The sequence below is a fragment of the Schistocerca nitens genome, unplaced genomic scaffold, assembly GCF_023898315.1.
Source record: "Schistocerca nitens isolate TAMUIC-IGC-003100 unplaced genomic scaffold, iqSchNite1.1 HiC_scaffold_465, whole genome shotgun sequence".
NCBI classification, from domain to species: Eukaryota; Metazoa; Arthropoda; class Insecta; order Orthoptera; family Acrididae; genus Schistocerca; species Schistocerca nitens.
Window position 1 is genome coordinate 225,290 of NW_026045998.1, and position 15,650 is coordinate 240,939.

The window sequence follows — 15,650 nt, forward strand, 5'->3', positions numbered from 1 at the left end:
ATCATCTAATCTGAAAACATCATATTTCCTTAAGTTAAAACTACCCACCCCCCCAGCCTGTTGATAAGGGTGGAACAAGATGCAGACTATATATATATACTTACACACACACACACACACACACACACACAAATGAACCAATACTAAAAAAAAAGACCCCCAAGTGATACCCACCAATGTCACCTCAATCTCCCCTATCTGCTGCTGTCCCCCTGGATCGAGTATCAATAATATTCTCAAACCCAAGGCGTAAGAAAGATCAACCCTTCATAATATCATAAAATAACTGTAATATATGCTAAAATATGCATGGAATATGTAACACTCAACAACTCATCTTCACCATAAAGCAGTGTGTTCAAGCAAGCATAGAATCATGAATGTGTTGAAAAGCATCATCCGAGTCAGGTGGATCTACGTAAAGATTTATTATTATTATTATTATTATTATTTCTATTTTTCTCAGACGTTATGTCTGGTTAAAAATGGAAAGTGACGCGGACCTTGATCAAGTGTGACTTCCTTTTAACTGTACGGTATACGTTACATTGCATTTAGAAACTTTCGGGTAATTGAACATGTATCAATAATTACAGATTTCTGTAGTTGTATATATAAGTTTGGATGTAGCTGTATTGCATTGATGTACTGGTGGATATTGTGTGGTATGACTCCTGTAGTTGATAGTATAATTGGTATAATGTCAACTTTATCCTGATGCCACATGTCCTTGACTTCCTCAGCCAGTTGGATGTATTTTTCAATTTTTTCTCCTGTTTTCTTCTGTATATTTGTTGTATTGGGTATGGATATTTCGATTAGTTGTGTTAATTTCTTCTTTTTATTGGTGAGTATGATGTCAGGTTTGGTATGTGGTGTTGTTTTATCTGTTATAATGGTTCTGTTCCAGTATAATTTGTATTCATCGTTCTCCAGTACATTTTGTGGTGCATATTTGTATGTGGGAACGTGTTGTTTTATAAGTTTATGTTGTAAGGCAAGCTGTTGATGTTTTATTTTTGCTACATTGTCATGTCTTCTGGGGTATTCTGTATTTGCTAGTATTGTACATCCACTTGTAAAGTGATCTACCGTTTCTATTTGTTGTTTGCAAAGTCTGCATTTATCTGTTGTGGTATTCGGATCTTTAATAATATGCTTGCTGTAATATCTGGTGTTTATTGTTTGATCCTGTATTGCAATCATGAATCCTTCTGTCTCACTGTATATATTGCCTTTTCTTAGCCACGTGTCGGATGCGTCTCGATCGATGTGTGGCTGTGTTAGATGATACGGGTGCTTGCCGTGTAGTGTTTCCTTTTTCCAATTTACTTTCTTCATATCTGTTGATGTTATGTGATCTAAAGGGTTCTAGAAGTGGTTATGATATTGCAGTGGTGTAGCCGATGTATTTATACGAGTGATTGCTTTGTGTATTTTGCTAGTTTCTGCTCGTTCTAGAAAGAATTTTCTTAAATTTTCTACCTGTCCATAATGTAGGTTTTTTATGCCGATAAATCCCCTTCCTCCTTCCTTTCTGCTTAATGTGAATCTTTCAGTTGCTGAATGTATGTGATGTATTCTATATTTGTGGCATTGTGATCGTGTAAGTGTATTGAGTGCTTCTAGGTCTGTGTTACTCCATTTCACTACTCCAAATGAGTAGGTCAATATTGGTATAGCGTAAGTATTTATAGCTTTTGTCTTGTTTCTTGCTGTCAATTCTGTTTTCAGTATTTTTGTTAGTCTTTGTCTGTATTTTTCTTTTAGTTCTTCTTTAATATTTGTATTATCTATTCCTATTTTTTGTCTGTATCCTAGATATTTATAGGCATCTGTTTTTTCCATCGCTTCTATGCAGTCGCTGTGGTTATCCAATATGTAATCTTCTTGTTTAGTGTGTTTTCCCTTGACTATGCTATTTTTCTTACATTTGTCTGTTCCAAAAGCCATATTTATATGATTGCTGAATACTTCTGTTATCTTTAGTAATTGGTTGAGTTGTTGATTTGTTGCTGCCAGTAGTTTTAGATCATCCATGTATAGCAAATGTGTGATTTTGTGTGGGTATGTTCCAGTAATATTGTATCCATAATTTGTATTATTTAGCATGTTGGATAGTGGGTTCAGAGCAAGACAGAACCAGAAAGGACTTAATGAGTCTCATTGGTATATTCCACGCTTAATCTGTATTGGCTGTGATGTGTGATTATTTGAATTTGTTTGGATATTAAGTGTGGTTTTCCAATTTTTCATTACTATGTTTAGGAACTGTATTAATTTAGGATCTACTTTGTATATTTCCAATATCTGCAGTAACCATGAGTGGGGTACACTATCAAAAGCTTTTCGGTAATCAATGTATGCGTAGTGTAGTGACCTTTGTTTAGTTTTAGCTTGATATGTCACCTCTGCATCTATTATCAGTTGCTCTTTACATCCTCGTGCTCCTTTGCAGCAGCCTTTTTGTTCTTCATTTATAATTTTGTTCTGTGTTGTATGTGTCATTAATTTCTGTGTAATGACTGAAGTTAATATTTTGTATATTGTTGGTAGGCATGTTATGGGGAGATATTTTGCTGGGTTTGCTGTGTCTGCTTGATCTCTAGGTTTCAGATGTTATTATTATTATTATTATTATTATTATTATTATTATTATTGTTATTTACTTGTGTTTCAGTAGTTCAAAGGATAACAACATGCTGTAGTGGAAAGTGAGGTTCATAAAATCATACACCAAGCACGTTGCCTTTCTTGTATCCTTGTTTACTACAAACGTGTGAAGAGTAGTATGTCTTTTTTAAATGTTTTTACTTGGTAATCCACTTCCTCTTCTTAACACATGTTAAAAAATGTATCACCCTGTAGCTTTAATGTAAATGTGACATTACTAAAACACAATACAAGATTGACTCTTCTCTACTAGCACTATCGAGGCTAACATAATTTGTCAGCTGTGACTGTACACAAATGGAAAAAACACTGCTGAGTATTGATAAGATTTTAGAGTGAAGCAAAAACTGGCAATCGGCTTTAAATGTTCAGAAGTGCAAAACTGCTCACTTCACGAAAACTGCTGCCCTGTTTCTACGCTATCAAAGAGACACAGTTGGCACCAGTCAACAGCACAGGTGTTCTGTAAACAGTCTCCTCGCACACCGATTGGATGGCCGTAGTATTCCACCAGTGAACTGATGTGCGCCACAAGCTTTCCCTGTGGCTAATCGTATGTGACAGTTTTACTTCGTATCCCCACAAATTCTTATATCAGGGTGTATACAACCTGGAACAACCGGGAGATCCGGGAAAAACTCGGGAATTTTTTCATCCGGGAGAAAACCTGGAAAAACCCGGGAATTGTTTAGAATTCCGGCAATTTTTCATTGTTTTAGTTTTCATTTAAATTTTTGTGATTTTGACTGGCAAGAACCAATACTTCAACAAAGGATATTAGTGTATCCCACTATTGCAGAATAATGCTGCAGCAACAAAACGTGAACAAGAGGTAAAAAAAAAACGAAAATAAAACTTAAGTTGCAAAGGAAATGCGCTGTATACAACAACAAAACACAGTGTTCATACAAGCGTCTGCCAACAGCAAAGTGTGTCAAAGGCTTTAGCAAACTATGTAATGCTTTATTACGACAAATTGCCTCCGATGAGGGTGACGTGACAATTGTTTTAATTAGATTCGTTTGAGCAGTTGCGGGCGGGCTCTTGCGCATGTGCAGTTGAGCCGCGCATGAGTTTTACCTTCTTTCGCTTCTGGTTACAGAAGTGTGGCTGGGCACCACTACTTAATATTGCCCCTGTTCGGAAACGTAGTAAATCCGGAACTGATGCCCAGAGCAGTCTGAGTTGTGGTGGTGAGGTGGGTCGTCTCCATGTGACCTGTGTTTATTATGTTCACCGATTTTGTTGTTTCCTCTTTGTTTGTTGCTCTCACGTTAATTGATAACAAATGTATTTTTGCGGCCGCGAGTTATCAAATTAATTAAAATACGTTCGCATAATTACGGAAGGCTAAAATATTTTATTAGTTTCAGATTTTATTTCCACCTTCCTGACGGTCGAGTACTAATCACCTTGCAGAACAATGAAGTTATTTTTGTTGGTTTGCTAAAGAGATTTGGGTTTCATTAATCTTTTCTGCTTTATTTGAAATGAAGTGTTTAATTTCACATTATTGCCTAATTTCAATTGTTCGCTGCATTTCAAGTGCATGTATGGCATTATGCCATAATAAAGAACCAAACATGAGATAATACAGTACTGGTACTCCAAGAAAATTTACATACGAATCTGGACATACGAATGTGCATTTTAAGCCGAATTTTGCATTTTAGCATGGTTCACGAAATTCCGATGCTCTTGAAGTATCCTCTGATGTCTTCTTTCTTTTATGACATAATGTAAGATCTTTTAATGTTTTACACGTACGAGCGTATGGGCTTCCTACGTCATCGTAGCTGCGTAAGCGTGGTGACGCCTGTTATCTGGCGCTATCTTCCAACTGCTGAAACGAATCTACACTCCTGGAAATGGAAAAAAGAACACATTGACACCGGTGTGTCAGACCCACCATACTTGCTCCGGACACTGCAAGAGGGCTGTACAAGCAATGATCACACGCACGGCACTGCGGACACACCAGGAACCGCGGTGTTGGCCGTCGAATGGCGCTAGCTGCGCAGCATTTCTGCACCGCCGCCGTCAGTGTCAGCCAGTTTGCCGTGGCATACGGAGCTCCATCGCAGTCTTTAACACTGGTAGCATGCCGCGACAGCGTGGACGTGAACCGTATGTGCAGTTGACGGACTTTGAGCGAGGGCGTATAGTGGGCATGCGGGAGGCCGGGTGGACGTACCGCCGAATTGCTCAACACGTGGGGTGTGAGGTCTCCACAGTACATCGATGTTGTCGCCAGTGGTCGGCGGAAGGTGCACGTGCCCGTCGACCTGGGACCGGACCGCAGCGACGCACGGATGCACGCCGAGACCGTAGGATCCTACGCAGTGCCGTAGGGGACCGCACCGCCACTTCCCAGCAAATTAGGGACACTGTTGCTCCTGGGGTATTGGCGAGGTCCATTCGCAACCGTCTCCATGAAGCTGGGCTACGGTCCCGCACACCGTTAGGCCGTCTTCCGCTCACGCCCCAACATCGTGCAGCCCGCCTCCAGTGGTGTCGCGACAGGCGTGAATGGAGGGACGAATGGAGACGTGTCGTCTTCAGCGATGAGAGTCGCTTCTGCCTCGGTGCCAATGATGGTCGTATGCGTGTTTGGCGCCGTGCAGGTGAGCGCCACAATCGGGACTGCATACGACCGAGGCACACAGGGCCAACACCCGGCATCATGGTGTGGGGAGCGATCTCCTACACTGGCCGTACATCACTGGTGATCGTCGAGGGGACACTGAATAGTGCACGGTACATCCAAACCGTCATCGAACCCATCGTTCTACCATTCCTAGACCGGCAAGGGAACTTGCTGTTCCAACAGGACAATGCACGTCCGCATGTATCCCGTGCCACCCAACGTGCTCTAGAAGGTGTAAGTCAACTACCCTGGCCAGCAAGATCTCCGGATCTGTCCCCCATTGAGCATGTTTGGGACTGGATGAAGCGTCGTCTCACGCGGTCTGCACGTCCAGCACGAACGCTGGTCCAACTGAGGCGCCAGGTGGAAGTGGCATGGCAAGCCGTTCCACAGGACTACATCCAGCATCTCTACGATCGTCTCCATGGGAGAATAGCAGCCTGCATTGCTGCGAAAGGTGGATATACACTGTACTAGTGCCGCCATTGTGCATGCTCTGTTGCCTGTGTCTATGTGCCTGTGGTTCTGTCAGTGTGATCATGTGATGTATCTGACCCCAGGAATGTGTCAATAAAGTTTCCCCTTCCTGGGACAATGAATTCACGGTGTTCTTATTTCAATTTCCAGGAGTGTATTTCTAACAGGTCGCAGGAAAATATTGCGAATGGTGGTCTGAAAAGCGTTATTCAAACCAAATTTCCTTTTACGCAAGATTAACTATGTGCGAGAATGTACGATGAATTTCTTAAATCACAAAGCGTTTGACTCTCATTTAAAAATCAACTCTTTGAGGACGACCATTTAAAAGAATTTTGAGCCCAGAAGATCAGACATTTACGTTGTTATTAAAAAATTTTACTGCCACATTTGTGTGATGTATCTTAAAGTGTAACACGAGCAAAAACATCAACATTATATGTGGAAGTTTAGCTTCTCTTCCAGCTTATTTATCATTGAGACCACTATTATATGTGAATGCTATGTATATTAATTTAAACCATTAACTTTTCTTATTTGTGTGTTCAAAAGCGCATCGCAATCACAATTTCAATGCTTCGGAAAGTGACATGCTGTGTTTGGTGGAATTAAAATTTATACCTTCGTAATACGGAAATATGCAGCGTACATGTTGCTGCACATCAAAGGTCTTTCAAAACGTGTGCCGCCCCCGCCCCCCCTCCCCCCCGCCCCTTAAGTTTCATTTTCTAAAGTGCCGGGAAATTCTACGTCGGTATATAAAACCATAAACATTCAAATAATTGATGAGTTTTACAGTGCCGAGGAAGAGTGTACAGTCAGTTAAGATGGAAAAAGTGTATTTTCACCCGGGAGAAAGTTATTTTTAGCCGGGAAAAATCCGGGAATTTTTTTTTCCTTGTCCACGTATACACCCTGTATATAGATATCTTGGTATTTGTATGAGTTACCCGATTCCAGCTGTGACTCATTGATGTTGTTGCCATAGAATTATATTTTTTTTTCCTTATGTGAAGTGCAAAGTTTCACATTTGTAAACATTCAAAGAAAGTTGACAGTCTTTTCACCACCTTGTAAATTTATCAAGATCAGATGGAACTTTGTGCAGGTTTTTCATACTGTACCTCATTATAGGTAACCGCATCATTTGTAATGAGTCTGAGGTTGCTATTCAATTGATCCACCAGCTCATTAATATACAATACGCACAGTGAGGGTCCCGACACACTTCCCCGGGGCATTACAGAAGTTACTTCACCCATCGATGACACCCCGTGTAAGATAACGTACTGCATTCTTCCTGCCAAGAAATCGTCAATCTAGTCACAAAATTAGAATGATACACTTGCCTACATGAAAGAAGGGTAAAGACAGTTCAGGCTGCAGTATGTTTGGTAGTAGCATTGCTATACGTATCCACTGCTCGACTCCATTTGGAGAAGACATTAATTTTTGCATTGCAGTTTTCAGAGTGTGATTCTTTGTATTGTGTGGTTCTTTACAGCAAAGTAATGTCTTTTGCAGGATCCTGTATGTATCAAAATTGAACCGGGACACGATCAATGTGCAGCTACACTTCCGCTCCCAGAAGCGACAAAAATTAAGGTATGCACCACATTCCTGTTACTGCTTCCTGGCACAGAGAGAGAAAGAAGGTGAAGTGATTGTGACACCACTCTGTTCACATCATTGGTTCCTTAGTGCCTCTCCTCACATATTAAATACTTGCCCTCATTCCAAAACTGCAGTGCCAGATTTCATACGTGCGGCATCTCGACTGTGCCTTTGCCTGTCACCAAATCGTTCTCCAGTTCCTGCATTTCATCTGTGTGGCTGTGCAACAAATTACCCTGTAAAACGTTTCTTACTGAAAGACCTGCACATCCAAGAGGAGGATAAAGCTTGTTTGTCCTCTCACTTTTTGTCCACTTTTACTCACAAATAAATGTATTTTGTTGAAGGTTTTAATCTGGAGTGTGCAGGGGCGTCTGTCTGTCTATATATATATTTTGTAGTTCTCAGTCTAAAGACTTGTCGTCTGCAGCTGTCTGTGATGGTCTCTCTTCATCTCTATGGTTGTGGTCTGTGGTCTACTTGTGCAACCTTTATCCCCCCACCCCCGTCCCCCTTTCCCTTATTAAAGTGACTGCTTGTTGATGTTTCAGATGTGTTGTATCAGCTGATACCTTCTGTTAGGATGTGCCGTAATACACACACCAAAAAGAGTTTTGCATCACCCCGGTTCCCAGAACTCCTGAAGACAGACGTTGACTGTGGATATTGTACCACAGACACAGTCCCTTTGACTATTCAGAGAGGTCACTAAACCTGCCCAAAGATGTAAACAACCAGGCACGAGCAGCGCCTATTAGACGGAGGGGGTCCGACAGCCGATCAGTTCCAGTCATTCCACCAGGAAGGAGGTACACGGCTCGTGTTGTCTGTAGTTCAACCGTGCCCAGACGGCCAATACCGCGGTTCGATCGCGTCCGCATTGTTACTTTGTGCCAGGAAGGGCTCTCAACAAGGGTAGTGTCCAGGCGTCTCGGAGTGAACCAAAGCGATGTTGTTCGGACACGGAGGAGATACAAAGAGACAGGAACTGTCGATGACATGCCTCGCTCAGGCTGCCCGAGGGCTACTACTGCAGTGGATGACCGCTACCTACGGATTATGGCTCGGAGGAACCCTGACAGCAACACCACCACGTTGAATAATGCTACTCGTGAAACCCCAGGACGTCGTGTTACGACTCAAACTGTGCACAATAGGCTGCACGATGCGCAACTTCACTCCCGACGTCCACGGCGAGGTCCATCTTTGCAACCACGACACCGTGCAGTGCAATACAGATGGGCCCGACAACATGCCGAATGGACCGCTTAGGATTGGCATCACGATCTCTTCGCTGATGAGTGTCGCATATGCCTTCAACCGGACAATCGTCGGAGACGTGCTTGACGCAACCCGGTCAGGCTGAACGCCTCAGACCCACTGTCCAGCGAGTGCAGCAAGGCGGAGGTCCCCTGCTGTTTTGGGGTGGCATTATGTGGGGCCGACGTACGCCGCTGGTGGTCACGGAAGGCGCCGTAATGGCAGTACGGTATGTGAATGCCATCCTCTGACCCATAGTGCAACCATATTGGCAGCATAGTGGTGAGGCATTTGTCTTCATGAATGACAATTTGTGCCCTCATCGTGAACAACGTGCTCGACTAGAGTGGCCAGCATGTTCTCCAGACATGAATCCTATTGAACGTGCCCGGGATAGATTGAAAAGGGCTGTTTACGAACGAAGTGACCCACCAATCATTGTGAGAGATCTACGGCGAATCACCATTGAGGAGTGGGACAGTCTGTACCGGCAGTGCGTTGATGAACTTGTGGGCAGTATGCCACGACGAATACAGGCATGCCTCAGTGCAAGAGGATGTGCTACTGGGTATTAGAGGTACCAGTGTGTACAGCAGTCTCGACTACCATCTCTGAAGGTTTCGCTGTATGGTGGTGCAATAAAAGCAATAAAAAGGGCAGAAATAATGTTTATGTTGACCTCTGTTCCAATTTTGCTGTACAGGTTCCGAAACTGAGGTGATGCAAAACTTGTTTTTGACGTGTGTAATTCTGCGTCTCTGTGCACGATAGAAGTTATTTCGTCCGTTGGTGACTCCACATGGAAGATAACATGCTGCATTCTTCCTGCCAAGAAATTGTTAATCTGATCACAAAATCTGAATGATATATGTGTCTACATGAAAGAGGGTTAAAGACATTTCAATATGCAGTATAGTGATAGTCTACACCACCTCATAAGCTATACAATCTGCCCATCCAATCTTCTGAATTCTTCTGTTACACCGCATTTTAAAAGCTTCTGTTCTCGTCTGCTCTGAACTCTTTATCATCGGTGTTTCACTGCTGCAGAAGGCTGGAATTCAGACAAATACCTTCAGGAAAGACTTCCTAATATTTAAATTTATATTAGACATTAATAAATTCCTCTTCTACATGAATGCATGTCTTCTCAGTGTCAGACTGCATTTCACTTCGTATATCCTCTCTACTGTAGCCATTATCAGTTACTTTCCTGCCCGAGTAGGAAAGTTACTCATCTGTAATCTCAGCATCGACTTATTAAATTTGACTGCATTCCACTACCCTCGTCTTACTTTTACATTTAATCGCTTTTCGAGATACTGTCCATTGCGTTCGACTGCTCTTCCAACTATTTCACTCTTTTGCCATTGTAGGCAGAATTACAGTGCCAGGAAACCTTAAGCTGTTTATTTCTTCTTGCTGAACATTGGTCTTCTTCCAGATTTCTCCTTGGTTCTCTCTCTCTCTCTCTCTCTCTCTCTCTCTCTCTCTCTCTCTCTCTCTCTCTCACTCTCTCTCACTCTCTGTTTTCCACACCTTGCTCAATGTACAGATAACACTGAAGATGGGGTACAACCGTGACTCACTCCCTTCTCAAATATAGATTCCCTTCCATGTGCTTTGGACATTATTGTTATTATTATCACTGTATACTGTCCATGTACTATACATGTTGTAATGTTGACTCACTAAAGATATTGGTTAGATGTAAGAGATGGTTTGAAGATGCTAATTGTGCTATGTAAAGTATGAGGGCTGTTTTTTAAGTAAGGGCCGTTGGCGCGTATAGTCCCGTAGTTCGCGCGGACGCCGCAACAAGCCACTGCGCCACTTGCCGGCATCCTTCCCGTTCACACTGATGCAAGTTGCAGCTCTGTAGCTGACGTGTACGCATCGCTGTGCTACTTTATAATGTTTACAATTATTGAATCGCCTGCCGCGTGTGAGATACGGTCAGTGATACGTTTTTTGACCGCGAGAAGCCTATCAGCTGCAGAAATTCATCGTCAGTTAACAGAAGTTTATGGCTGGAATGCAATGAATGAAGGTAAAGTGCGTCAATGGGTTAGAGAGTTTAAAAATGGCTGTCAAAACGTCCGTGACGAAGAACGCTCGGGCCGGCCCACTGTGATCGCAGATGATTTGGTGGCTGCAGTCGAAACAAAGATTCGTGACAAAAGATTCACAATTTCCACTATTTCTTTGGAATTTCCACAAGTTTCGAGATCGGTTTTGTACAAAATTGTGTCTGAAAACCTAAACTTTGAGAAACTGTGTTCTCAGTGGGTACGCAGACTCCTCACAGAGGACCACAAAGGGAAGAGATTTGCCACTTCATTGGACTTTTTGATTCGTTACAAGGAAGAAGGGGATGACATGTCGAGTCAAATTGTCACGGGAGATGAAACGTGGGTATCCCGTATCACTCCAGAAAGCAAGCGACAATCGACGGAATGGCGAAAGATGACCTCACCCGTCAAGGTCAAAGCCAAACAGACACTGTCAAAGCGCAAGATTGTAGCAACTGTGTTCTGGGACCGGCGCGGTGTTTTGCTAGTGGACTTTATGCCACAAGGAACGGCAATCAACTCGGATGCCTACTGTGCAACTCTAAAGAAGCTCCGCAGAGCAATTCAAAACAAAAGGCGCGGCACGCTGACTAAAGGAGTTTTGCTCCTGCACGATAACGCTAGGCCTCACACCTCTCAAAAGACTCTGGATTTGATTGATTCTTTTGGCTGGGAAGTTTTGGACCGTGCACCGTACAGCCCCGATCTGGCTCCTAGCGATTTTCACCTTTTCCCGTACCTGAAACACCATCTTGGCGGGCAGCGCTTCAATGACGACGACGAAGTGAAAGCGGCCGTGAACTCTCGGCTGTCGGAGCAGGCGGCCGAATTCTTTGAAGAGGGAATTAAAAACTTGGTTGTACGGTATGACAAGTGCTTAAATAAACAAGGCAACTATGTAGAAAAATAGGTAAAAGTGTGTAGAATCAGAAAATAAAAGTTTTTTACAAAAGTATTTGTATCTTTTTTTTTAAAAAAAAAACGGCCCTTACTTAAAAAACAACCCTCGTAAATGCATAAATACCTAAATAATAAATGGCTTGTGTTGCAGGTATTTGATTTGGAAGGTTTGAAGAGGGAATGGATTGAAGACAATGTGAAGAAATGTGGCTGGGATGAAGCTCAGGTAGGTCTTCGCACTGTCGAGAGTTACCCGGGTGTTTAGTCTCCCCTCGGTTTAATACAGAATTTCACGGATTCTGTTACAGGTGTGCGAAAAAACAGCTCCAGAGAAAAATGGGGTTAAGTTACACGTGTTTGAGAAAGCAGCTGCAGAGAAAGATGCGGTCCACGCCAAAAGAGGGCCGTGTAAGCTGTGCGTATCAGAGGTAGGCTAGTTGGGAACCTTGTGTTTCCAGGTATTTTCTTGCTGCTATTATTGCTATTATTATTATTATGTGCAACTGAAGCCATATTGGATCACAGTAAATGAAAATTGACATCAACGTTGTGCACGAATTCTGTGCTTAAAATGACAGTGGCTGTGAAATATTAGAAACGCTAAAATACCGAGGAGTTATCTTGTTGTTTATGTGAGCTTCAGTTCGCCTCTGCGTAACTACTGCAACCTGCCACTTCCCTCCATTACGAAATTCATTTTGTTTGTGTACAAAAATTTAAATATCACACAATAATAATAATATGGAAAGTGTAGATTCCGACTCACCACATAAAGGTGCACTGTGTTGCAGACAAATAATGCTAGAAATATGTCAGCTTTTGGACAGTGTCCTCTTCTAGAAGTAGAAAATTGACCACATACACCCAAGAACATTACACACACACACACACACACACACACACACACACACACACACACACACACACACACACACACACACAGGCATTGTCTCGGAGCACTAAGGCGACACCTTCTCGTACGTAGTATGTAGCAATCTATCGTTTCCATATTATACGGTGTCCCACTCAAACCTCTCTGATTTCAAAGACCCTGGAGAGAAAAACCACAGTAGATACGACAATGAAAAATGCACCACATTGTAGAGCATCTCATAGAATTTATTCATTTATCGTCAATACACCTCTGCATGTGAACCGTTTGTAGCACGAATATTGGTATATTCAATTTCTTACCAAGTTCCTTGTAACATTTCGTCTGTTATTGTTGCAATCGCATTAGTGATACTATGTCGCAACGTAGGAATTTCGCCCACTTTGGTCGCAAACGTGCCATCCTTCACGACTCCCCACACGGAGAAATCGAGCGGCGTAATGTCTGCTGAACGTGGTGGCCAGGCATTGGGTCCTCCGCATCCGATCCGACGATTGGAAAATTTCCTATCCGTGAACTTGCAAACAGCTGTTGACTAACACGGTGGAGCTCCATCTTGTTGAAAAATGATGTTGGGTTGCAAGTCTTGTATCTGAGGGTACACAAACTGCTCCAACGTGTCCAGATACACTGACCCATTCACTGTTTGTTGCGCAAAAAAGAACGGTCCAACAATTCCGTCGTGCAATAGCCAGCACCGGACATTAATCTTAGGGCTATCACGAACATGTTCAATGTGCGGATTTTGCAAACCACAAATCCAAACATTATGCCTATTAACCCTTCCTGATAGATGAAAGGTTGCCTCATCTGAGAATAAACATCTTTCCGGGAAGCTGGCATCCCTATCGACACACTGCAGCATATCTGCAGCAAATTGTTGTCGGCGAGGTTTGTCGTTCGGCGTCAGATGTTGCAGAATTTACACTTTGTAAGCACACAGACGGAGATGCTGGTGAACTACACGATGCAATGTTGATGGAGGTACATCAAGTTGCTTAGACGCTTGACGAATTGACTTCCGTTGGCTTCTGAGAAATGTTTGTCTGATGTCCTCCACTGTCTCGTCTGAAACTCCGTAACGTGCACCACCGGAATGTTTCAGAACACTTCCTGTTGCCACAAACTCCCTATACCGTCTGTTAACTGTTTTCACATCAGGTGGATCACATTCGTACACAGGACGATAATTTCTTTGCACAGTAATCGGCAATTTTGTTTCTTCAAACCACACTACTGCTGGCATGCGCTGCTGTGGAGTTGCCATTTTCACTTTGTGCGACCGTGCTGCACTCTGGTGACGATACTTGGCACTTCTGATGTGGGAATATAAATTCTTTGAGATGCTCTACAATGTGGTGCCTTTTTCATTGTCATATCTACTGTGGTTTTTCTCTCCTGGGTCCTTGAAATCAGGAGAGTTTGAGTGGAACACCCTGTATTGTTATTCCATACTGGACTTTCCATAACAAGTAAGTAGATATGATACATAAAAATATTTATATCAATCAAAATAATCAAATTTTGAAAATATAGTGTAGTTGGAGAAATAAAAAATCTGCTCACCAAGCAGTGGCAGTAGAACACACTTAGGTACTTAAATTTGCAAGCTTTTGGATGCAGTGGCTCCTTCTGGCAGATGGGTTGAAGAGGAAAGAAGAAGAGTAAATGAAAAGTAGTGGCAGAGTTTAGGGAATTTTGAGAGTTCGGAATAGCTATCCAGAACCCCAGGTCAGAGAATACTTATCAGACAGGATGAGAAGGAAAGACTGATTGTAGGAAACAGCACTGGATGAGATATGAAAACCTGAGGGCTTAAAGGTGGAAGATAGGAAATATGCAAACCAGACATTACTGCCAAAATGTCATGCATGAGTTAATAAGAGCAGAAAGCAAAGTACATTGTATGTGTGTGTGTGTGTGTGAGAGAGAGAGAGAGAGAGAGAGAGAGAGAGAGAGAGAGAGAGAGAGAGAGAGAGAGAGTGGTGGTGGGGGGGGGGGGGGGGGGATAGACAGAGCATGTTCTGCAACAGGATATTGCGTGTTGCCAAATACACCCTCTGCCTATGCCCATTTGTTGTAGTTGATAGCTTGGTAATAGTCGTGCTGAAGTAAAAGGTGGAATTGCATTTACATAACAATTGGTATATGACGTGTTGTTTCACATTTGATAGGCTATGTTTTGCCACTTACGGGGCTGGTATAGGTGGTGATAGGAGGGTGGTAGGGCAAGTCTTGCAGTAGGGCTGGTCACAGGGGTAGGAGCTGTGGTGTAGACAGATGGCTGGCACGGTATTCGGAATAGGGTGATGTGAAATTTAAGTGGGAGAATGTGCTTATAAATCCCAAAAATTTTTACCGAACAGGCTCACCACGAGTCCATATATCAGAGACATCATCAGTATATCGAAACCGAACCGGGGGCTGAAGGCTGGAGACCTGGAGCCAAACAATCCTCTCTCTTTGTGTATACGTCGGACCGTTTGTCACGTGCCGGGACATGTCCTCGTTTGTGATGCCTCTTTAAGTTCACGTCACAACCGGATGTACCGGTGTTGAAACATTTCCTCACCCAGTAGATAGTGCGCAGTGTTCTCGACCTACCTCGCTTTGCTTATTCGATATTGTCTTCCCGGTGGCTGTGTCCGTCTCACCTAAACACACTGAATTTAAGAAGCCAGGATCCTACATTAAGTTTTCCAAAATCAAATGTCAAGATCGCATTCATTGTCGAACATTTATGTCGACCACTGTCCGATTTATTTGTTATCACTCACACATACAATTTTCGTGTGACCGGGCCTCTTACACTTAATAATCGTCACATTAGGTAGGTCAGAAACTTCCAGTCTTTAACAAAGTTCACAATTACAATTACCAAAAAATTAACCAACTTGCTGCACTTTTGCTCCGAGAGAATCTGACCGAGAATTAACTTAGAACTGCACCAGCTCGGACCTTATATACACGAGCGCTTGAATATTTGACTATTTCTGTTAATAAATTATAGTTTATAATTTCCCAGGGTTAAAATGATCCTTTCTAATTGGTTTTGAAGTTAACTATTGGGTTTTATTATTTAAATAACACGAGTGAGCTGTATCAATTGAAATAC

The 15,650-nt window shown here is 42.7% G+C and overlaps 1 protein-coding gene across 1 annotated transcript in view; it reads left to right on the plus strand.

The window, feature by feature from the left end:
• LOC126232157 (zinc finger protein with KRAB and SCAN domains 3-like) overlaps nucleotides 1-15,650 on the plus strand; it is a 394,238-nt gene that overhangs the window by 47,919 nt on the left and 330,669 nt on the right. The window contains exons 4-6 of the mRNA XM_049942463.1: nucleotides 7,322-7,402; nucleotides 11,795-11,869; nucleotides 11,952-12,071. Of these exons, the coding sequence (XP_049798420.1) occupies nucleotides 7,322-7,402; nucleotides 11,795-11,869; nucleotides 11,952-12,071 (276 nt within the window). The remainder of the gene's footprint in view (nucleotides 1-7,321; nucleotides 7,403-11,794; nucleotides 11,870-11,951; nucleotides 12,072-15,650) is intronic.